This window comes from Cucumis melo, chromosome 4 (genome assembly GCF_025177605.1).
Source record: "Cucumis melo cultivar AY chromosome 4, USDA_Cmelo_AY_1.0, whole genome shotgun sequence".
Taxonomy (NCBI): Eukaryota; Viridiplantae; Streptophyta; class Magnoliopsida; order Cucurbitales; family Cucurbitaceae; genus Cucumis; species Cucumis melo.
In genome coordinates, this window is record NC_066860.1 from 15,409,532 (window position 1) to 15,433,400 (window position 23,869).

The window sequence follows — 23,869 nt, forward strand, 5'->3', positions numbered from 1 at the left end:
CTATTGGAATATCGCCTTGATGGTTTTTTTGAGTATTTTGCATCTATACATTTTTTCCAAAGGGAGTAAGGCTTATCATGATATCTCCACAACCATTTGCAAAGGAGAGCTTGATTTGTGTCTTTTAGCTTGCTTATTCCCAGGCCTCCCAGTCCTTTTGGGGAAGTGCAAATATTCCAATTGATTATATGAGCATTTTGTTTGTCCTTGCTACCTCCACACAGTAAATCCCTCCAGTGTTTTTCAATTTCTTTGTAAACAGAGGCAGGAGCTTTAAAGGTAGAGAGTTGATACGTGGGGATGCTTGATAACGAAGATTTGATAAGGGTAAGTCTTCCTCCTTTGGAGATTTGAGAGTATTTCTAACCATTTAGTTTTTCGTGGATACTCTCAATTGTTTGACCCCAAAATGACTTGGAATTTGGGTTTCCTCCCAATAGAACTCCTAATTAGTTGACTGGTAGGATTTTAGTCGGAAAGCTGAATTTTCTAGCCACTTGATCTGTTCTATCAGCAGACATGTTTATAGGGCTTATAGTAGACTTTGAGTGGTTGAACTTTAGCCCAGAAGCTCTTTCAAGGAGGAATAGCGCTATTTGCAGGTTGTTTAAGTACTTATAATTGTTCTCGATAAAAATGAGAATGTCGTCTGCAAAAAGAATGTAACGACCCAATTTCTTATACTAAGTCGAAGCCATTACTAATTTAAAAGATAAATAAAATTTGTAAAGTTTGGATAAAAATAAAATAAAACCTCAAAATTTTCATTTAAAAGCATAAACAAATGTGACTAGAGATAAGTATAAAAAAAAATCCTAACTCGGGCCCTATCTAATTTTAAAGAAATAAAATAACAAATAAAGAATGAAATAAAATGCAAACATAAAAATCTGAACTAGGACAGGAAGCGGAAGAAAAAGATCCCTATGGCTCGCCACGGTCACTTCTGGTCACTCGCCAGCTTGCCTTTGTCCTTACCTCTGCCCCTGCCTGAAAAATGTAAATGGAAAGAGTGAGTATAAAATACTTAGTAAGGGACCCACTACTAGTCCTGTTAGGTGCCTGTTAACTTTCTATTAGAGTCCTGAAAGTGGTACCCAAGAACTGACACGTTCCCGAATACGTGCAACATATGATCCCGGAGGAACATAACTGGTCTTTGGTGAACCCAAAGGAACACCTAGGACAAACTGGTCTGTAGTGTACCCGGAGGAAACACTAAGACAATCGGGCTGCAAGCGATCCCGTCGAATCAGTCGAATCATGTCTATGTCAATGCTAGGCTGACGATCACGTCGGACTGTGCAGTCCTAAAAAGGTGGTGATCCCGAAGGACACCCATGCAGGTACGACTCTAACTAACATACACCATAGCCATAACATGCACGTAACAAACCATCATCACATCATCAAGTCATATCATGTCATCATATCATATCATCATTAATTGTCATGTCATTATGCAATCTAGTCATGCGATCTCTTAATTTCATTCGTAGGTCTAGTAGTAGAATCTCATACCTGGAGATTTGCTCAAACGAGTTCTAACAGCAAAAATCACGCTTTCCAAGCAGCGAAGTCTTAAATGGTTAGAAAACACCAATTTTCATAACTTAATCATCAAACAACCAAGGACCCAAAAATCGGTGGAAATAACTTACCCTAGGTCGAGGTTGCAACACTTGAGCCCTTAACTGGAGAAATCCCACGCTCCAAAATCACTTGGTCCAAACTGTCCTTTAAGAAAAATAATTTAATTTAACCCAAAATTAAATTACTTAAGGTCCAAAAATTTTAAATCTTAGTTGGGTATTCCAAAACTCAATCAAAGCATATCAAAACGGGTGAAAAGGACCCAAAATAGGCTGGTGGCTCACAGTTAGCTGGACGGCTCGACTGGGAAGGTAAGCGCGGCTCGATTGGGAGCGGGCGCGGTTGGCGTTCGACTCACGGAGTAGGGCGCGAGGCGGGTCGGTTTGCGGTGCGGAGCGACTAGAGGCGCGAATCGGGTTGCAGAGAAGAGACGTGGGTTAGGTCTGGTTTAGCGGAGAAGGGCGTGGGCGCGGCTGTTCGGGTCGGGTGTGCGTGCGACTCAGGCTGCGGCGGTCTTCGATGAACGACGACAGACGAAGCGGCAGTGCTTTGGGCGACGACGAAACGACAGTGCTTTGGGCGACGGCGAAACAACTCGCATTGAAGGAAATCCGACGAAGAGGCGTGACGATCGGCGTGGCTTGGGTAACAAAATCGGATGACGAACGAAGGGGTTCGACGGCAGCTGACGGCTGAGCTACGATGGGGCGGAAACGGACGACTGCCACGACGAGGGTCAGGTCGGGTTGCGGATGAGATCGACGGTGGCGTGGCGGATGGGCGGCTAGAGAACGAAGGATGGAGGCGGCGCACGGTGGACTGCGGGTCGATGGCAGTGATGGAGTGGCGGTGGTGGCGGGTAGGGTTTAAATGGGGAAATTAAGGTTTCTTTTCTTTCTTTTTTTTCCTTTTGTGCACGGGTCCCTATGCCTATTTAAACACCAAAATCAATATTAATTTTTCTTTCCTTTTCCTTATTTTAAACCAACAAAACAAATCTTTTATCTCCTCAATTAAAACCCACCAAATCTCCCTTTTTAAATTCAAAATCAACCAATCACATCAACCTCTTTATTTTTTTTCAAATAAAATATCACCATTAGATATTTTCTTAATGTTTAATAAAATCAATTATTCAAAAATCACTTAATTCAAAACATCCAAAATTTCACTAACCACACTTAAAGATAATAAAATTTAAATTCCAAATTTTGGGGCGTTACAAATAAGGTGAGAGATGTTGCAATTGTCGCTAAGAGATACCCCTTTGACAGCTCCTCTTGCTTCTAAGTGGAACAGTAGTATGCTTAAGTAGTCCATGGCCAAAACGAAAATGAAAGGAGAAATTGGATCACTCTATCTTATGCCTCTTTCTGCCTTGATTCTTCCTTTTGGAGACCCATTTATAAGGATAGAGTATTGAACATTGCTGATACATGCATTAACCCATTTTCTCCATTTGATGGGAAAAATTTTCTTTGCAAGCATGAAGTCAATGAATCTCCAGCTGATTTTATCAAACGCCTTTTCTATGTCTAGCTTTAGGACAAAACCTTTTGTTTTCTTTTGCTTCCATGTGTCAATTGCTTCATTAGCAATGAGGATTGCGTCGGTAATTTGTCTTCCTTTAATGAAAGCCTTTTGATTTTCGACCACAGTATCAGCTAGGGTGACTTTGAGTCTGTTTGCTAAAGCTTTAGCCATAATCTTGTAAAGGGATGTTAGGCTAATGGGCCTGTAGTACGAAGGCATGCTACAATTGTCTTTTTTGTTGATGAGAGCTATATATGTGTTGTTGACGTTGTTGTTAATAATGCCTTTCTTGTGGAAATCTTGGAAAATATTCAACAAGTCTCCTTAAGATTGTTCCAATGTTTTTTGTAGAATAGCATGGTGAAACCATCCGGTCCAGGGGCTTTTTCATTGCTGATGGACATGATTGTACTCTTGATTTCTTTCTCATCGAAAGGGCTTGCATAGCTCAGTTTGGTGAGAGCAGAAGATTGGCTTTCAATCCAAATTGTCAACGAGGATTTCTTCGTAATCCTTTTTTGAAAAGAGATTCTGGTAGCGAGAAATGAAGTCCCTTGCGAAAACTCTAGCTTTGGTTTTCTAGGGTCAATCTTGACCGAGTTCAACCATAAGATTCTTTCTAAATAGAAAAATGTTTTTGTAGAAAATTTGTTGATCTCTCTTGGTCAAATGCACCACCAAGAGAGTCCTTTTTTACTAAAACTTTAAAGTTTTTTTAATACTTCTCCCCAAATTTGTCATGAGAGTTTCCGAGTTGAAAATAAAAGCATTCAGGATAATTGCTTCCGTCCCGGGCCATTAAGGCCTTGAGATGCACTGAGTTGAAAGAGTGATAATCAAAGTTGTTTGTCTTTAAGATGGAAAATTCGATTCGAGAAGCGTTTAATAAACATCAAATTTGTAATAAAAAGCACTCTCACTTGATCGATAGAACCGAGAAATTTCCTTTATAGAGTGTTTTTAAATTTGAGAAGAATCTCTACCTAGATTTACCTTTAAAAAAAAGCAAAATTACGAGTTTTTTTTTTTAATTTTAAAATAGTGCTATTTTTGAAATATTAAAACATAAAATAATTATGTTGTGAGTTTAGAAAATCTGGTAGTAAATTGCCAAAAGAAGAAAATAAAAATAAAAATGTTTTATTAAAGGTGTTTTAAGAGGTAAATATGGGGTCCAAATCGTTGGTGTCCCCCTAAATCATTGCTTATTAATATTCTATAATATAGATAAAGATTGGTTTACTGATTTAATTTCATAACATAATATAAATTAATAATAATAATAATAATAGTTTTGTTTAACAATCCACGGACAATTCTAAGTTTTCATATTTAGTATCACAAATAGTTCACTTCATTTACTCTTCATAATTTAAATCCCTATGAGATTTAATTTACTTTTGTTATTTAAAATAAAAGAGTTAAATACCAATTTAAATAAAATTGAACTTCATCACACGCGTGTCCGCTCATCGTAGCCACGTGGCTCCGTCCTCTTTAAATAAATAAATTCCCAATTCTTTTCTTCTCTATTTCCAAAATTAGGGTTTCTCATTCTTCATTATCGTCATGGATGCAGCGGAACACCACAATCCCCAACCACCTTTCTTCGATCAAATCCTCCCTCCACGTCTCGAAGACGCCGGCCTCGAGGATCCTGCCCTTCCTCCCGATTCCATTCGCGAAGCCTTCTTCAAGGCCGCTTCCGCCGTCAAATCCAGGGCCACCGCCCTTCTTTCTCCCTCCGACGACGATGAAGATGACTCATGGTCCCCTACTTCCACACTACCAACCGATATCGTCACCGGAATCTTGCCGGACGAGGACGCTCCGGCGATACGCGCGACGAGGAAGGGATTGAAATTGCCCGAATTTGGTAAAGACGAGGTGGTTATTGGGGGAATGGAGGAAAGGAGAGGGAAGGCTTGTGTGGTAGATGGATTGGAAGGGTTGGAGATTGGCGATGAAGCCGAGAAGGAGAAGAAGAGCGGCAAAGAGGAGGAGAAACCTATCTTAGGTGAAGGTTTTGCTTGAAATTGTGTAGATGAATTTAGGTCAAAACTAGAACGGGGGTGGGTTGGTGCTTGAAAATTTCTTGTTTTCACGTTGTTTGTGAATAGAGATGAGTTATTGATTTTGTTTTTCCGATCATAGACCATAGTGAGGTTTAGTAATTTCTTAGGTTTCAAATCAAAATTTGAACATTCCTAACAATAATAATCACCTAAATAAATATTTAAAAATTACATTCATAATCTTTTGCTATTTTAAATTCGTAATTTTATTTTTTTTAAAAATGCGAGGTTTATTCAAAACACTCTATGGGACTAAATAGACAAAATAAATAGGGCAATGATCTATTTGTAATATAAGAAGAAAATTAGTAAACATTAGTGATAAGCAGTAAGGAATCATGATTAACATTGATGTGTTTTACATGAATCATAGATTAGTAAAACCTTACATTCAAATAAGAAAATGTGATATTGTTTTAAATTAAAATTCCAACAAGTGTGTATGCCCTTTGCCTCTGTATCTTTAACTGAGACCTCAGAAAGTTTCTTAAAATCCAATTTCCTTTGTCCCATTTTTGTCTCAACTCTAAAAGCTTGTATTCTATAGTTCATCTTTGCTACTGGCCTGCTCTTCAGATTTCAGCAATTTAGAAACATTTTTGGCCAAATCCTTCAAACTTCCCTTGCTCGAAAGCTTAATCTGCAAACATATATTCACCAGAAGAAATATAACGCCGTTATCTTCATGTCTTCGAACAAAAGATCAAAAATTTAAATCTCTGCATGAGCTGGAAAGACTTTGGATTTTTAAATACGTGAGAAGTTATTTGAAACAGGTCTTCAGGAAAAAAAAAAAAAAAACACACGACGGTTTTGTTACCAACCGGATTCGATTTATCTGCTGCAGGGTAAAACAAGAGGGTTGGGTAATCATCTACCTGCTCAATCACAAACAGATATCAAGTTGTTATGATTTGATTTGTGGAGTTGAAGTGGTGGATTAGTAATAATGATAAAAAAAAAGTTGTAGACTGACTGACTTGTAGTTTTGGATGTTCATTTGCGGAAGCATCAATTCTGGCAAAAACAATGTTATCAAAATCTTTGAAATGCTTAGCCAACTTCTCCACATTCTTGGTTGTTGTCTCACAGGTAATGCACCATGGGGTATGCACCTGTTTCATAATATTTTCAACTCAACAATCTCAATCGGTTTAGTTAAAATCAATCGGACAACGAACTAAAGCGGTTTGGTTTTCTGGTCTAGTGTTCCTTACCCCCCTAATAAAAATAACCCACAAACAAGATCACATGCACAAACCTCAGAGGCTAACTTTAAGAAAGAAAGGGATTTATTCCGATTAACTCATTAATTACCTCCAAAAATACATTTTTGGGATTCTTCAAAACCAACTCATCAAATGTCCTTCCAACAACTACTTCGATGCTTGCTCCATCCTTTAAATCACACAAGCAACAGAATTATCAAGAGAGTAGCCATCTCGTATTTGAATGTCTCAAAATCAAACTCATACAACTATATTGGAAATGAGCAAATTTATGGTCCAAAACAAGTTCACAAGGAACTCACATTATTTGGTATTGACTGTGATCTGAAGTACGGAGACAGGGTACCATCATAAAGGCCTCTAGCAAACTCCTACATTAGATGGGAATTCACAGAACCTTATGAGCTGGCTGTTTAAAAACAAATTTGACTGGAGAAAAAAATATATACATACAGAACGATAGTGTTACCTCTATGTTGCTTGGACTCAAATCTGATTCTAACAAAAACTTTGAGCTCATTCCGTTGTCAAAAGCAGCAACCTGACAGATGCATATCAAATATAAAGTGCATTAGGAGATGTAGATTTGGCTAAAAGTATGATTCTCACTAGTTTTCACATTTTTCGGTTGGCAAAAAGATGGCTGAAATAAAATACGAACCACTGTTCTATCTGAGTCTTCTAGACCAAATAATGACAAGAAGGGCTTCGCAAGATTTTCATTCGCAATGTCGATGGAGATAAACATCACCTGTTGTCAGAAGATATTAATATTCATCTAGACAATGTGATGTCTGATGAGTGACTTCTTCGATAATCAAAAAATAGATAATTTGTTTACCTTTGACTTGAACTTTTTGGCAACATTCTGAAGGGGATCAAGAAGATTCTGGAGTTCATCATCATCAGCAAAAATGAGAACCTGCGAAGTATATGAAAATTAGACCATTTGTATAGAGCAGATACTGCCCACGTACTTTATTTTCATCAAGCTAATAGACTTGATGATAACCTTGAACACTTCACGTGTATGTTAATTGGCCACATTATGAGGAAATCCTCAGAATTTTACTAAAAAAGTTCTAAAAATTGGAAAAAAAAAAATCTAATCAAAATGGAAAAGAAATATCGGGCAAATTTTAGAAGAGGCAGAGGGGAAATTTCTTAGGTTTCTTGATGTGAGAACGAACATTTTATGAAAAGAAAAGAAAAAAATATATGAGGTAGCTCCTTTCTGTTCTTATTAGCTTTTTGATACATGCATCAAGCTTTTTTTATGGTGACCAACTTCTAACCTCTACATGAAATGTCTCTTTTTGACTAACTTCGTACTGTACCAGGACTTAATTCTTCTCTTCGTACTGTACCAGGACTTAATTCTTCTTCATTCTCAAACAAAAGTTTAGGAGGTAAGAAGTGCTGTCTGATTACAGAAACCGAGAAATTAGAAAAGTGCACAATTTTAGGTGGTCATTGGTACATTTTTTAATCATTTTTTTAGAAATTAAAAAAGAAATAAAACAAATTCAGATGCAAAGAATCTATGGATCTTCATGAAGAGATGCAATTCAAAGGGATAGTGAAGATGAGAAATATGACCAACCTGGCGTTTAACCGGGCTCGAGTAAACTCGAATAGAATTCATTTCTGTCAGTTTAGTGACTAATGGAAACTTGTTGTGCTCCAAAAAATGCAATATATTTTCCCTTTCAAAGGTTCCTTCTGGAAAATATGAAATGAATGATATTAACGTCCACTTTACTGTCAATCTGAGGTTCATGCCAGCAGCTCATATACTCCTCTATATATCAAACATAAAATAAACTATAAATCGACTTACCATATGTTGTATATCTTTCCTCCTCATCTTTAACCAGTCCAAGGAAATTGTTTGTGGGTTTAATATCTGGGAAGAGGATCTTTGCAGCTTCGATGTCGCTCACCGCAACAAACTGGAATTCATTGTCATCTGAGGCTGCTTTCCAAAACTCTTCATATGCAGGTCCCTTGAGAAAAGAAAACCCACAATCCTCCATGATTGGCATAAATAGAAGTAAATAAAGGAAAACATTTTTAAGCACTATACAGTTTTCCAAGGGTGCATGGCAAACCATCAACTTGATCACAACTAACAAGAACAATCAATGTTTTAAATAGCTAGTGAGAATTATAGTTTGAGGCTCACCTCGAGGCAGGACTCTAACTTTTAGCCTCGAGACTTACGCCTTCACAAAATCATAAGAGGTTAAGCTTTTGTGAAATGTATTAAGGCTTAGAGATAAATAATAATGATTTGTCTAATTCTTCAGAACACGTTAGGTTTGAACTGTGACAAGTGGACTACTTTTAGTTTTACCGTGATTTTAAAAGCATTGAAGGTAGAAATTTATAGTAGTGAATCTAGTGGTTTGGTGATGATAAAGGTATTATTTTAGAATTTTTTATGACATAAAGATTGCAGGGGTGGATCTTTTTCTTACAATGTTATACAACCATCACGTTTAGCTACTTGGCCATACCAATTTAGGATTTGTAAAATGTTTCTAATCCACTATTCAAGGCTTACACCTCATACTGGCTCCAAGCTTATGCCTTCCCTCTTCAAGAGGAAAAGCCTCGGGGCCGTCTTGAGCCTTTTAAAACTTCGGGAACAGTTAAGACACCAGTCTTTCATTGAGCATATATAAGAATATACAGTAGCATAAGAAATAAACCAACCAACCAAAAGCCCCTTAACAGATTACAAAACGGATCCCAATTTAGTAGAATGGTGCCAAGCTCACAATTTCCAAATAAGAAAGATCCACAAAAATGGCAGAATCTATTTGCCTCGGCCTCCCAAGTCTCCTAATTGTACCTCTCCACTAATCTAAAGACTCTGCTATTCCTTTCAAGAGAAATGAGATCGTCATGGACCCTTCCTTTGTATTCAGGCAACGAAGTTGTGAGGACTTCGGGACCAAGATGTTATATTGATTCGATCCCAAAACATGCAGTGTAACACTCAAATTGGCTTTTTGGGGTCTAAGGTGCCAGTGGAGAGCTTGGCTCATTACGCTCAAAATTATAACCTAAGAACTCTCCCTTTTTGAGTATGGCAGTTAACTGCCTATAGCATGATTTGCTATTTTTGCCTACGATATGCAAAATTTTGTGCTCAGGGCAGTTTGTTTTTTATTCTTGTCCGAATTTTCCAAACAAAGAATAAATACAAAAGATGTACAGAAAAAGAACAAACCTCAAATTTCTCAAACCGACCAACAACAAACATGTGGTGCTTCTTAAGAAATTCTTTGGCTTCGTTCAAAGAGTTTGTATTAATAACAGGCACACCAGTCTTTTTCTGAACCCAGATCACAATCTCTTCCCTGAATACATGGCAAGACAACGTGAATTCAAACAAATAAAGAGAGGTTTCAATCACAAAACTAGATAATAAGATCAATTTCCATTCGCAATCTACCATTCCATTTTATCAACTGTGGTATTAACAGAGCAAAAATCTACTTACGCAGTGAATCCACCAGTGTAAGCTTGAGAAGTCCCATTAACAAAGAGAAGCAGTGTAGGGAATCCCTTAATTTGGAGGGCAGAGGCTGGCTTCGGATAACGATCAGCATCAAGCTTCGCCATCAAAATGGGGCTACCCAATTCCTTAAGTGAATTGGCTGCCTCAGCGAATTGAGGCATAAGCTCTGCACTCCTAGCACACCAAGGAGCATAACCCAGAAGCAAAACGTACTCATTTTGTTCAATTACTCTCTCACTATTATCATTGCTAAGCTCAAGAACTATCCTCTGTGCTTTACTCAATACCTTTGCTTCTGAGGTCCTCAAATTATCCCCATCCTGCTGCTCATTTTCCTCTTCTTCATCCAATGCCAACAATTCCTCGAGACCCTCTAAATCTTCGTCGCCGTTTTCAACTGGGTTGGTCTCAGATGAGTTAACAATGGCGAAGAATCCGAATAACAGGAGAAGGGTGAAGGCGAGAAGGATGAATCTGGAAGTGGGTTTTCTTAAAATCATGGTGAAGGGGTTTGTAGCGAGAGTTTTTTTGGATTTGAAGGAAGGAAATGATAGAAAATGGATCGGTGGGGAAGAGAGAAGAATTCAGAAATGGGTTTTTGAGGGTTTTTTTTTCTTCTTCTTCTTCTTTTGATTGCTGTAAAAAGGGCGCTAATTGAGAAGGGAGGAGGAATGAATTGAGATGGATTTGGCTGATTTGGTGTAATGTGAAAATGAGAGTGAACACTGAGCCCTCAAAATTAAAACTGTCGGTTCTTTGGTCAAACAAACTAGAACGTGACTGGGACAACCATTGCTCCCTTTTCATTTAATATTTCTTCTTCTTCTTCTTCTCCTCCTTCTTCATTTTTTTTTTTAATTTAATTTTCTCGCCAAATAAATAAAAATATTAGATATTTTTAGATCAAATATTAAAATACCAATTTGATCCTTGTGTTGAAGTTTGTTCGATTTTAATCTCTATAAATTTTTTATATAAATTTTAAGTTTAGTTCCTAAATTTAATTTTTATTAAATAATAACATGTAAATATGTTTTTATATTTGGTAACAATATTAAAAAAGTAATTGTATTATATATAGATAATTAGTATTGATGGCTAAATTTAACTTCTATCGAAAGTATATGGATTAAAAATGAAAATACAAGTTACAAATATAGCAATTAGATTCAAAGTATTGATATATAATAATATTTTATAAAGTTATAAATATAGCAAAGTTTATTATATAACTAATATCACTAATAAATCATAGTGTAAATATTGGTTTACTACTAATAGATCATTAAATTTTATTAACAATAGAAGTCCATCAACTTTGTTATAGTTACGATTTTAATTTATTTTCTCTATAATTGTTATTCATTACGGTGACCAAAATTAAACAATTTTCAAAGATAAGAGAAAGAAAGTAGGTAATGTTTGATGAATTACTCTCCTTGATACACATTAGAGCCAATTCATAATTTGTTAGATGGTAAATTATTAATTTAGCTTGACAGTAGTGGACATAAATTTTCTTTAAAGGGATTAAAGCTTTGACCCTTATTCCAAACAAGGTTGTATATAAAAAATGTTATAAACTACTAATTATCGTTTTAACCGTCGAAGATATACTCCATCGTTATTAGAACTTTTAAAATGGTGATCAAATTCGTTATATAGTCATAATGGAATATTTGAACGTGAATTCCCAGTTCATTTTATTGTTAAAATTCTATTAAAGAACAAGGTCTAATATATATAATAATCTTTAACATACCTAACTACTTTATTATAAAATAATGATGATAGAAAAATGATTTCAACAAAGCTGGGAGACTATGTCTAAATACATATTTTAAAAATCAAATTTAACCTTTTCAATTTCATCAAATTGAACTCAACTTAGAAAAGTGTCCCAATGAATACTCTGGATTCATTTTTTCATTAATTTCCCCATTGATTTTAACAAAAAAATCAATAAACTTTATAATGATACCACAATGGAGCAAAGTGGATGAACTTGATGAGTTTGATACAAGCTTCTTGTTGAACAAAGGATAAATTGATGAGTCTCAAAGTTATATAGTAACGTAAAACAGTATATGAATTCTCAAATATTGAACAAAGTAGTTGGCATCATGTACTCAGAATGTCATGTTTGGTGGAATTTTATTTAATATGCAATATTCACTCAAAAGACCTTGTACGATAGATATATTGCCTTTTACTTATTTTTTCACGATTTTTTTATCTAGTCAAATATATATTATCAAAAACATTTAGGACATATATTTTAAAATCTATTACTAAACACATATATGAAAACATATCATACAACTCGATTTCTATTAAACTCCTCGTTTTTAAATTTATGTTTTCGGGTTACCTAATACCAAAGTATATTATTAAGTCTTCAATAACATGCAACATGCTAGATCAAATGTCGTAGTCTCATCTAAAACTCCTCATAAGTTTGATTTTAGAACTTAAATAAAAGATAAAATGAGAAATAAATCTTTTGAATGACATGAATAATGTGTGGACAAAACTTCTTTTCAAGTAAATCCATCATTCCTTTTAGCCTAATGTTCATCAAATATGGTCAAGGAAGTTTCAACCCAATCAATGGTATGATTTTCTAATTCCCACAATTTGAGGACAAATGTTGTCAAATCCCCTTCAAACTAAGGTCAAACAGGAAATTACCATCCAACCCAAAACCAAACAGATAATGATTAGTTACAACAGAAAAACAAATATATTTAGCAAAAACAAGTACATAATTTTGTACAATGTCGTGAAAATAGAAGAGGAAACAAGAAGTTACCATTGGTTCTTAAGATCTGAGCTGTGAGTTTTAGAGAAAAAAATGGTGGTTAGGCATGCAAGCATGTCTGTCTTCTCCTGTTTTTAGGAACCTTTGACCTTCCAATGAAAAACCACAACCATCCATAATCCCACCAACAACAATAATTAACAAAAAGATCTAAAAAAAAAAAAAAAAAAACTAACAAACAAACACCAATCATCAATTCCCTTCTCTATTTTCTCTCGATTCTTAAACCATCTCTCAACAAATCTATCAAACCTTGCATGTAACCCACTTTCTTCCATTTCAGTTCAAAAACAAAAAACCCCCACAAAACCAAAACCGAATCCAACTTATTCTTTGTTTTTTTTTTATGTTCTAATTGTGGAAATTTGATTAAGCTTAAGGCTCTTTTTGTCCTTTGTTCTTTTTCTATGAACTTTGTTTTTTCAGGTCAGTCAAGATTGCTGGTTTGTTCTCTCTCGTTTATTCTATCAAAAGATTCATCAAAAAGCTGAAGATGGTACGAGAAATGGAACAAGATGAAGAGAATTACAGGTCCAAATTGTTCCATTTCAAAGCAATGCAGGAGAATAATAATGCAACCAAACACTCCAAAAGCTTGAGCATGGAGAGTGCAAGTGTCCTGTTTTCTTCAGATAATAATGATTTGTTTTCCAACAGAAGTCAGGGATCGACTCCGATAAGTGATAACATTGCAGAAAAACCTCCTATGAGTCGACAAGACAAAGGGCCTAAAGCTAAGCTTTCCAGAGATGATGCTGCAATCAAACAGCCTAAAGATCAGCCACCAACAGGTTCTCAAATAAATATTTTTTTTTTTCTGTTTTTGGAATGTTCGATGATGTTTGGAGTGGAGATTTTGATTGAAATGATTTTGAGAAAAGGATAATGGGCGTCCTAGAGAAGTATTTGAATTAATAAACCATAGCTTTTTACTACTCAAATGAGTTGTGAACATCATTATTGATATTTTTATTCATATGGTTGACATTTTCATTACATCTTGGAAAGAAAATTTTCTCAACATTTCGATGTCGAATCCTAAACTTAAACTCAGAAATGGATTTGAGCCATTTAATTGCATATGAAAAGTCAACCTGTATTATTGTTTTGTATGAATTAAAAGACCATTCTTGAGCTTGGTTTGAAAATTTTCTGTTCTTGGATATGATCAGAAATAGAACAGATGAAGGAGCGGTTTGCTAAGTTGCTTTTGGGTGAAGATATGTCTGGTGGAGGAAAGGGTGTTTCATCAGCTTTAGCTTTGTCGAATGCAATTACAAATCTTGCAGGTACGTCATCGTGTATTGATCTTCTGGTTTCTAACGAGAATTAAAACGACGTTGGTTTTACTGTGTTTTCGTCTAGATGTGGTTAAAGGAAGAAACCCTGTAATTAGAAACAGAATTCAGGGCAAAATCTTAACAATTTTTCTAGTTTAATCTAGGGAGATTGTCAAGAGATGATCTTTTTTTCATTTTTCTCCTATCATTTTGTAGCTTCTGTGTTTGGGGAACAATGGCGTCTTGAGCCGATGTCAGTAGAGCGAAAAGCAAGGTGGAGAAAAGAGATTGATTTGCTATTATCAGTAACTGATTACATAGTTGAATTTGTTCCTTCCCAACAGAAATCTAAGGATGGAACAAACATGGAGGCAATAATCTCTCTCTCTCTCTCTGATCTTCAAAACAAAAACAAGCAGAAGTGCGAGAAAATGAAATTACTGACCATAATACACTTCACGTTCTTTGATTTAACAGATAATGGTTACCCGTCAACGCAACGATCTTCACATGAACATCCCAGCACTGCGGAAGCTTGATGCCATGCTTATTGTAGGAAAAGATTGCTAATCTTGCTCTACTTTCTTTATTTCCTGTTTTATAAGATTTCTTGGTTTTCTTTGGAAATGATACATGAATCTCTCTAATGGTTTCGCATGATGCGTAGGATTGTTTGGATAATTTTAAGGACCAATCCGAGTTCTACTATGTATCCAGAGATTCTAATGAATCAAATAAAGACAACGCTTCCAAACGAAAAGATGACAAATGGTGGCTACCTACTCCTAAAGTTCCTACAAATGGTTTATCTGAAAACTCAAGGAAATTTATGCAGTATCAAAAGGATTGTGTAAACCAAGTCCTTAAAGCAGCCATGGCTATAAATGCACAAGTTCTATCAGAAATGGAGATCCCAGAAAACTACATTGAATCATTGCCTAAGGTGAACAAAATTTTACCCGAACAAGTACTTGATATCGCGAATGCTCTTATTTTTCTGATTGAATATTCATTTGCAGAATGGAAGGGAAAGCCTTGGAGACTCTATCTACAGAAACATAACGGTTGAATTCTTTGACCCGGATCAGTTTCTGTCTACCATGGATTTATCTTCAGAGCACAAAATCCTAGATCTAAAGGATAGAATTGAGGCTTCCATTGTGATATGGAAGAGGAAAATGAACCAGAAAGATGGAAAATCTGCTTGGGGCTCAGCTGTAAGCTTGGAGAAGCGAGAGCTTTTCGAGGAGAGAGCGGAAACAATTTTACTCATCCTCAAACATCGTTTCCCAGGCACTCCTCAATCAGCATTAGACATTAGCAAAATCCAATACAATCGGGTACAAAACATGTTTTTTTGGAAAGTCCTTTGTTTAAAATCTTGAGGAGGCTGAAATCCGAGAACAGTTCTGTTTGTATTTGCTCTATTCTCTAATTTTATGTTATTGTGTAAATTTGAACTATTGCAAGACTGCTTCTCTGTATTTACAGGATGTTGGACAAGCTGTTCTAGAGAGTTACTCCAGAATCCTTGAAAGCTTGGCCTTCACAGTGATGTCAAGGATTGAGGATGTACTCTATGCAGATTACGTTGCTCAAAATCCATCACAAGCATCAGGTAAGAAGAACCCTTCACGGGAAAACCCAGTATCGTCGGGGACGGATAAGTTTCCACCCGGAGAAGAAACACAAAATGCTGCAGAGACACCTACTTCAATGACACTATTGGATTTCATGAATTGGGGTCCAGATATTGCTGATAATGAGGTAAAGAAGGAGTCACCACCAGCGAATTCCGATAACTTATCAACAGAAGGTGAAGTGAAGCATGTGCACAAGCTTCAAAACATAGTGACCAATAACAAATTGGTCTCCTACCTTGAGAACATAGGTGGCTTGAAAAGCCCCACGGCACGACATTGACTCGAGAAGAGAGGGCATAACAGAAGAACACAGTTAAAAGCTCAACCTCCTTTTGACCGAGTTTTTCTTTAGAACTGTAATTACCAAGTCCATTCAATTCATTCGTGTTGTAAATATGAAGGATGAGCACAATTCATTTGGTTTTGGAGTATTTTTAATATGGTTCTTCTGCAACAGGGGTATCTATAAGTCAATTTTGTTAGAAAGAGAGAAGTCTTTTTAACCCATATCTTTATCAGTCTTTTAAAGAAACTGGCAAGACCACTTTGTAAAAGTACATTCATCACATAATAACAATTGCTCAAATAACACTCCTATACGGTATATTTGAAACATACTGGGAAGGAGAGTTAAGAGAGAAGATTTACATACAACAAAAACCCCAGAAAACGAGAAGATTCAAAAGCGGATTAGATCTTGCCACGTGGCCCAAGTTTCGGTGGAAGTTGAGGTCCTTTCTTAATGGGAAGAACATCATCTGGGGCAGTAGCACTGTAATAAGCTAAAGTAGCACCGCCACCTAGTAGCAAGAACTTGAGCAACAATCCTCTCTTGGTGAATGGAGCAGCAAAGGTCTCAAAGAATTTGCTCTACAAAATGTACCGAAATAAGTCAGTCGCAATATAAACCTTTACTTCAACCCCTGCCAAATCACTTGTGCCTTACTCAAAAGTACTTCCCCCCTCAAAATCATTATATATAATTGAACTGAATTGTGTTAAAAATGCTAATACAAGATATTCTTTATGAAGAGCTTATAAAGAACTTTTCACATGTCAGGAAAGCACTAAAAAAGTGATTATAATGAAAGTATTTTTACTTAAACTACTAAGTAGGTGTTTGCTATTATAACTCAATCCATGTTTCCGACTCCAATTTTAATAATAATGAATTTTTTAGACGATTATAACTTGCATTTAACTACAATGTTTCTATTTCATGTTGATATTTCGTGCGGTGTTCACTATTTTTTACTCATCCTTTGTTTCTCTCTTACTTACTATGTTTACTATTTTCTACAGCACTTAACACTAACTATTAAAATCGACCTACTATAATAAGCAACTCAGTTTTCAAAACGCTCTTTGATTTAAAATCACTTCCATACACAATGAAAATGATTAGAGTTCATTAAAGCAATACAATGAGTTAGAAACCTGAAGAGAATTGTATGGTGAAGGAGCATCAGATCCATACAAATCCCACTGTCCAGTAGTGTTGCCCAAGTCCTCCAAATCAAAGTAAACACTTTTGTCACCATACTTAGCAACAACAGCACCAGCCCTGAAACAGAGAGTAACAGAAACAAGAAAAATAAAAAACCCTCCACAATTTTATAAATAAAAAAAAAATAAAAAAACAGAAATAGAGAGGTTTTTGGTACTTGAAGTTTTTTGGTCTGAAGCTCTGGCGAGATGGTCTGAGAGGGAGCTTGGCTCCGGCAAGGGAGCTTCCACCAAGACCCTTTACGGTGGCCGGTTGAACGGCAGCTAATGTTGCTAAGGAAGCCATTGTTGCCTGCCTTTGGTTTGGAAAGGAACAAATTTGGAGTAGCAAAGTGAGGCTGAGGGAGGAAGTGAGGCTTCAAATGGGATTTTCGATTTTGTTGATTGGATTTTCCATCGACACGTGGCGAAATAGGATCTTGGAAGACAATTTGAAGTGTCACTTAGGAGGTGCCATGTAGGAAGGGGGTGGATAAGGCTATCCTTGTTGATGATATGGATTATGGGGGATGATTTTGGACCTTGTCTTGGAGTTTGGAGGTCTTTTTTTCTTAAAGAAGATTGGAGAGTATGTATGTGTAGATTATGATGCTTTTGTGACGATTTAAATTGCAATTATGTATATTGATATGGAGCTTTTTCTCTCTAAACAAAAATCCACTAGTGGAATATCTAAATTTTAGATTCACTTTTTAATCTTAAACTAAGTTTAAATAATTATAGAAATTAAATAATCCAATTTTATATGTGGTAAAAAAGTACGAATTATCGAAATGAGAATTATAGGTCATTTTATTTCAAATATTTAAAAATTAAGTTTGTTTGTTATTATTTTTTTTTAACTAAAATAGTACAATTATTAGTTAAATTTTAAAAACAATATATATGTTAATGTTTTAATTGGCCGTAAAAATATTCTTTTATTTGTTACCTTATTGTCTCGATCATGGTTTTTTTTTTTATCATTATGGCAGTTTGATTGTCTTTAGCCGTTGAGTCTCTTTTTCATTAAGTCGCATGCTCTTCTTTTTGTGGTTAAGCAAAAAAGTTTCTAACCTAGTGTGATGTGCAGTTGTACAAGTTTTGGTGTTTATGATCTAAACATGTGTGCTCACGAACGGATCGTTTTGTTGTTATTCTCTATGAAGACAGTTTACTATTGACATTTTGTTCAACATTGATTGAAAAAGTGGAGTTATAGTGCTTAGAGGAGTCTAATTACACTATGTTGTTGGAGTTGAATAAACCAATGTGAGCCTGGTGTTAGCAAGGAGAATCAATCAAGTTTAGGTGGAGTCTAAGTGGTTGTCTAGCATAATCTTGTCGTTTATCAAGATTGCATATTAAAGATATGTTGAACACTTGTAATTCAATTTATATACTCTAGATGTAGGTGTTTCACCGAATTGGAGCTACCAAGTCTCTTTGTGTTATTTTCTCTCCTTAATGGTGCATGTGTTAATTGTTTTGTCATAACATTAGATCCAACATTGTTCTATCAATCAACTCCTATTGGTTTTTTTTTTGCAATATATATATTTTAGAAAAAAATATAATAGATAAGAAAACAAAAATTTTAAGCTCAAATGAAGTGTTGTTTTTGAATAATTAAATTGTATCGAATAATCCGCTCATATTGGAATACATTGAAAAAAAAAGTCTCCAACATACACTATAAAGAAAGGAAATATAAAAGGAAAAGTATTGATATGAAAAATATTAAATAGAAATAAATCCAACAAATCTCAGTCAATTTTAACATGAAGTTTATAAGCTTACTTTTCAAAATTAAAAAAAAAAAACTAAGATCTCGATGACTAACCACTTGTTTTCTTGTTTTTGTTTTTAAAATTAAATTTATAGACATTACTTCCAACTTCAAATTTGTTTGGTTTGTTATCTGTATTTTATTGATGGTTTAAAAAATTAAACCAAATTCTAAAAACTAAATATACTAGTTTTTAATTTTTTTTTTGTTTTTGAAATTTTGGTAAGAACTCAACTATTGTATTTAATAAAGATGCCAACTATTGTAAGAATAAATAAGAAGAAAATATACTAATTTTCTTTTTTTTTTTAAAGAAAGAAAAGAATAGTTACTAAACGGGACCTAAATGATTATCAGTTGAACTTTACCTTTGAAGAAATTACAACTACATATCAAACTGACTTAAACGGGACCTCACATCATGTCATTGTCCCAACCCAACCACACCACACCACACCTTATTAACAGAATTTCTCAATGCCTCCTCACCACCACCACCACCATCACCACCTCCACATGCCCCTTTTCCTATACAACAAAACAAAACAAAACACAACCCCATATGATAATCCCTATTTCTCTCTTACCACTCTTATTCTAAACTCTCTCTTTCCTTTTAAGCCAACTTAATTACATTTTTTTAGTCAAATCTTCCACCTTAAACTTTAAGTTTGGTATCTTTTATTTAAGAATTTATAGATACTATATATATATATATATATATATATATATATATATATATATACACACACATATGATCATCTCAAAAACACACAAATTCGAGTTGGTGATTGGTGTGTATAACCAAAATAAAAAATGACAAATGATCTCTGATAGAACATAAACAACATCACATAAAAATATACATTAAACTAAATTATCTACTAACATCCCAATGCAAACAAACTAAACATCCCTCAAGACTATGAGTGATACAAATATATCACCGATAGACCCTAATCCTATACACTAACACACAAACCTAAAACATATCAGCATGTTAAACATTTCAACATAAACAAGTTAAACATCCTCTAAATCTGTCAATCAGTGATAGAAACACATCATTGATAGACACAAACTGAAAAATAGAGCACAACCAAACCGAAAATGAAGGAATCAATTTCAAACAAATAGAACAAGAAGAAAATCTTCTTCAAACAGGTTAATCTTCTTCAACAATATAGAACGTAACGCGGCGGAAGGAAAACAAAATAGAAGAAAGTAGTACCGGCACCGGAAAATTAAATCGGAGTACAAAGAAAGTAGAAGGAAATAGAAAATAGGAGGAAAACGTGAAGAATCTGCTTGAAATCGTATTTTAGAAGCTTTGTGTATATGTAGGGGTAATTTCATCTTTTTTGTTAAAATTGCCACATTTGCAAATTTTTTTAACTTTTGCTATATCCTTAATTAATTTAGGGCCCAGTGCTATATCCCCACTTAACCCTTTTTTTTTTCTTGGGTAATTATAATGGGTAGCAATTTTTAGAATAATTATTATGTAGCAATATTTTAAAAAAATTACAAATATAGCAAAATCTATCAGTGATAGGCTTCTATATAGACTCTTATGGTTTATCAGTGATAGACCAACATTTGCTACATGGTTTATCAGTGATAGACTCCTAACATTGATAGATTTTGACAGATTTTGCTATATTTGCAATTTTTTTAAAATTTTGCTATGTACTTAATTATTTTGAATATAATTGTTACATTTACAACTATCCCCTTTTTCTTTGTGGATAATGGTAACACCTATTGTATTTAGGTTCTTTGTAAACAACTTAACCAAAATTTGATTATTAGTTTTTGTTGTATATAATTTCCTTGTATTAATGTTAAAAAGTTATTATTAGTTTGAGTTAGTACTGGTTACCATGTGAAAATGTCAAAAAAAAAAAAAAAAAAATGTTCAGAGGACATGTGAAAATGTCAAAAAAATTATAATAACCAACCAAGACTTTTTGTACATAATTTGAGTCCGAGTTGGAGGAGTGGGTTTACAATAGGTATGCAAATTATAAAGTCGTGATTGTGATTTTTTTTTTTCATTTTCACATGTCATGAAAATTGAAAATTATCTATTTGCTATTGACATACGATCCTTCTTCTACTTCCTAATGGCAAATGAACACCACAACCACAACCACAACAATAAAATAATGATGACCCATGCTCTCCCATATTAATATACAATTGTTTCTCAAAATTCACCGCCTAAGTCTTATTTTTGGCTTAGTGTCATACCGCTGAGCGCTGGATGATGAACAATTCCCTCTTTTAACATCAAAACATTTCTTGGATTTTAATTCATACAAAATTTCAAATGAATTATTTGTTTGTTATCGAAGAAAAGGGAATGACTATTCCATTTTTACTTAAAAGAATTTGGTAGTTAAAATAAAGGTTGGATTTCATAGAATTTAAAAATAAATTACATAACTGATCTTAATGTTTTTTAATTTTCCATTAATACATCATAAATAAAAAATCTATATCAGTAAATCCTTTTAACTTTTTTTTTTCCTTTTCAATTATCATATATTCATGCCAAACTTTGATCAAACAAGTACATCATCTTTAGGGACAACAACAATAAATTTGTATTTTAAGGGAAGAGAACTCACTCGCAAGCAAAGAAAAACCAAGACACCGTTGTGGTGTACACCACAACCACTCCAAATAATGTTGTTGACAGGAGAAGAGAGTATTTGGAATTGGTCGGAGATTAACTTAGTCCCTTTTTATGCTTCCCTCATTTCTTATTTATAGCTTTTGTTGATTATCCTCCTCCTTTTTGGATTTCTCTTCCTTTTCTTTATTGAAATACGGTTCGTGAGAAGTTTGGTTCGAATTCGTGTGGGTTGGATCTCTTGGTGGGATATCCTCCTAGGCTGCCTTGGTAGGCTAAGCCTCAAATGGGTTGAGGCCGACCAAGCCCTCTTTGACCTCTTTGGCATCTCTTTCCTTATTTTCTTGTAATTTTTTCTTTTTCATTCTATTTTTTTACTAAGACAGAGAATCTAAACATGGAATTTTAAATATATTCGTTTTAAATCTTTCTTATTCCAAACAAAATAATTAATTTAAAATCAATTTCAAGACTTCAAATGAAACGATCTAAAATCATATTTTTTTTAAGTTTCTTGAATCCAATCACTTGTGGATTGGAACGAAATAATAAGAATTAAAAAAAAAAGATAAAAGATTAAAAAACATTAAATGGACCTTTCCCAAAATAATAATAATAATAATAATAATAATAAGTAAACAAATAAGTAGATAGTTGGATGTTTTAAAATATGTATTTTACAAAACGTAACCATTATGTATAATATTTAAGACAATGGGTAACACAAATGCGCTCTTCATTCCAAAATGGGTAACCTTTCCTCCCCCTCGGGACCAGACTCACCATGTCGGATCCACGTCAGAGACACAAGCCATACGCATTCTTTTAGTTTCTATTTTTAATTGTGCAAAAACGAATTTGTACTTTAATTAAATAAATTTAGTCTCTAACGTTATTTATTTACAACCCTTTTGGCATTTCTACTTTCAATTTTGTATATGTATGTAACATTTCGTCAAAATCTGATACCAATTTTATTTGTAAGAGTTATATATATTGGAATGTTAGCTTCAAAACTTTAAGGTTTGTATCTGATTAACTACCAAAAATAACTTTTAAAAGCATATGAGCGTGCAGGGTTTCATGTTTAGATATGGTCGACCACAATCGATCATCTTTCTTTGGTCATATTTTGAGTCTAAAGTGATCTCTTGCTCGGGTTAGGGCGCCCTTGTTGGGCATTTGGTAAGATTCGACCTCAATCGGTCGAGGGCAAGCAAGCTGGCTTGGGTCAAGGCTAAAGCCAAACCCTTTGCCTAGGCCCATTAATTTATGTAGTTATCGTTTTTGACACGTATATCACATCCTTTGCTTGATTTGTCATGTTTAATTGTGCTAATGTCAATTGTATCTTTTGGTCCAAAATCATCCATAACATTAACCTTCATTCTCACATTGGATCTTGAGGTTTGATTATAAGCAAAATATTCCTGGGCCTGACTTGAGAGAAATAATTTCTTCCTAATTTGTGTTGTTTCAACAACACTCTCAATTAAGTCTCAATTATAAAGCTAATTAGTTCCTCATGGTGAGACCATGTGAAGTGCCTGCATATTGACCTGCAGTTGATATTAGGTACTTCTTTGGATAGTGCTTTAGACCCTAAAGTTATATTGACAATTTAAATATTATATTCAATTTGTTTTTACTTACTAGTTTGGTGATTTGTGAATTGGTGATTCAAGATGGTACTAGAGCAGGTGGTTAAAAAAGGTCTTGTATTCAAGCTCTTGCATTGTTGTTTTCTCTTCAATTAAATTTAATTTCTACTTGTTGGACTTTTCAAATATTTGAAGTGTACAAGTGAAAGAGAGTGTTGGTAATATATAATTAAATTGGTAATTATGATGGTAGGAGAGCAACATGGATTAGGGTTGAATTTGGGATTGCCACATTACAAAATTAAATTTAATTTGGGGGGATTGCAACATGGATTAGGGTTGAATTTGGGGTTGCAACATGGATTAGGGTCTTTGCTATGATTACAAAAGTCAATTTATTCAAGAAAAGAAACTAATGCACCAAAAAGATCGAGGGAGGGAGGGCGGGCGGGAAAAGGGGGAGGAAAAATTAATTATTTTTCATTTATAGAAAATTTAAAAAAAAAAAAAAGAAAGAAAGAAGAAAAAAGAATAGATATAAATAATGGAAAGGGCGGGCGGTTCTAACGCCCACAAATGAATATATATAAACTATAAAGGGCTATTTGTCTCTCAATTGACCAACCAATCTCATCTTGTGTGTTTTTCTTCTT

The 23,869-nt window shown here is 34.5% G+C and overlaps 4 protein-coding genes across 5 annotated transcripts; 2 read left to right on the forward strand and 2 right to left on the reverse strand.

Moving 5' to 3' along the window:
• Window positions 1-4,619: 4,619 nt before the first annotated feature.
• On the forward strand, window positions 4,620-5,277 carry LOC103489947 (uncharacterized). The gene has a single exon (XM_008449295.3). The coding sequence runs from the start codon at window positions 4,696-4,698 to the stop codon at window positions 5,158-5,160; it is 465 nt and encodes a 154-aa protein (XP_008447517.2). The 5' UTR covers window positions 4,620-4,695; the 3' UTR covers window positions 5,161-5,277.
• Window positions 5,278-5,495: 218 nt separating this feature from the next.
• On the reverse strand, window positions 5,496-10,795 carry LOC103489946 (protein disulfide isomerase-like 1-6). Its single transcript, XM_008449293.3, has 12 exons — window positions 9,942-10,795; window positions 9,669-9,798; window positions 8,271-8,436; window positions 8,034-8,152; window positions 7,272-7,352; window positions 7,092-7,181; window positions 6,900-6,971; window positions 6,733-6,801; window positions 6,519-6,599; window positions 6,182-6,316; window positions 6,026-6,079; window positions 5,496-5,841 (listed from the first exon to the last, which is right to left on the reverse strand). Exons 1-12 carry the CDS (start codon window positions 10,457-10,459, stop codon window positions 5,743-5,745), a joined length of 1,614 nt encoding a protein of 537 aa, XP_008447515.2. The 5' UTR covers window positions 10,460-10,795; the 3' UTR covers window positions 5,496-5,742.
• A 1,603-nt stretch (window positions 10,796-12,398) lies between these two features.
• On the forward strand, window positions 12,399-17,349 carry LOC103489945 (rop guanine nucleotide exchange factor 12-like). 2 transcript variants are annotated; one of them, XM_008449292.3, is made up of 8 exons: window positions 12,961-13,311; window positions 13,438-13,571; window positions 13,953-14,069; window positions 14,277-14,431; window positions 14,538-14,612; window positions 14,728-15,003; window positions 15,080-15,400; window positions 15,552-17,349. In XM_008449292.3, exons 1-8 carry the CDS (start codon window positions 13,274-13,276, stop codon window positions 15,981-15,983), a joined length of 1,548 nt encoding a protein of 515 aa, XP_008447514.2. In that variant the 5' UTR covers window positions 12,961-13,273; the 3' UTR covers window positions 15,984-17,349. The 2 variants fall into 2 exon arrangements, with proteins under 2 accessions (XP_008447513.2, XP_008447514.2); XM_008449291.3 differs by having other exon boundaries at window positions 12,399-13,571.
• Window positions 16,249-17,784, reverse strand: LOC103489943 (photosystem I reaction center subunit VI, chloroplastic). Its single transcript, XM_008449290.3, has 3 exons — window positions 17,368-17,784; window positions 17,141-17,267; window positions 16,249-16,573 (listed from the first exon to the last, which is right to left on the reverse strand). Exons 1-3 carry the CDS (start codon window positions 17,493-17,495, stop codon window positions 16,394-16,396), a joined length of 435 nt encoding a protein of 144 aa, XP_008447512.1. The 5' UTR covers window positions 17,496-17,784; the 3' UTR covers window positions 16,249-16,393.
• Window positions 17,785-23,869: the final 6,085 nt, after the last annotated feature.

What these genes read in the sequence shown, in the direction of transcription:
- LOC103489946 (XM_008449293.3), bottom strand. Translation starts at nt 10,459, where the DNA reads ATGATTTTAAGAAAACCCACTTCCAGATTCATCCTTCTCGCCTTCACC. An exon ending in GGAAAGATATACAACATATG is followed by an intron (nt 8,153 to 8,270) that starts GTAAGTCGATTT and finishes CATATTTTCCAG; the next exon opens with AAGGAACCTTTGAAAGGGAA. An exon ending in CCAAAAATGTATTTTTGGAG is followed by an intron (nt 6,317 to 6,518) that starts GTAATTAATGAG and finishes ATTATGAAACAG; the next exon opens with GTGCATACCCCATGGTGCAT.
- LOC103489943 (XM_008449290.3), bottom strand. Translation starts at nt 17,495, where the DNA reads ATGGCTTCCTTAGCAACATTAGCTGCCGTTCAACCGGCCACCGTAAAG. An exon ending in TTCAGACCAAAAAACTTCAA is followed by an intron (nt 17,268 to 17,367) that starts GTACCAAAAACC and finishes TCTCTGTTTCAG; the next exon opens with GGCTGGTGCTGTTGTTGCTA. An exon ending in CACCATACAATTCTCTTCAG is followed by an intron (nt 16,574 to 17,140) that starts GTTTCTAACTCA and finishes TACATTTTGTAG; the next exon opens with AGCAAATTCTTTGAGACCTT.
- LOC103489947 (XM_008449295.3), top strand. Translation starts at nt 4,696, where the DNA reads ATGGATGCAGCGGAACACCACAATCCCCAACCACCTTTCTTCGATCAA.
- LOC103489945 (XM_008449291.3), top strand. Translation starts at nt 13,274, where the DNA reads ATGGTACGAGAAATGGAACAAGATGAAGAGAATTACAGGTCCAAATTG. An exon ending in TAAAGATCAGCCACCAACAG is followed by an intron (nt 13,572 to 13,952) that starts GTTCTCAAATAA and finishes GGATATGATCAG; the next exon opens with AAATAGAACAGATGAAGGAG. An exon ending in GCAAAATCCAATACAATCGG is followed by an intron (nt 15,401 to 15,551) that starts GTACAAAACATG and finishes CTGTATTTACAG; the next exon opens with GATGTTGGACAAGCTGTTCT.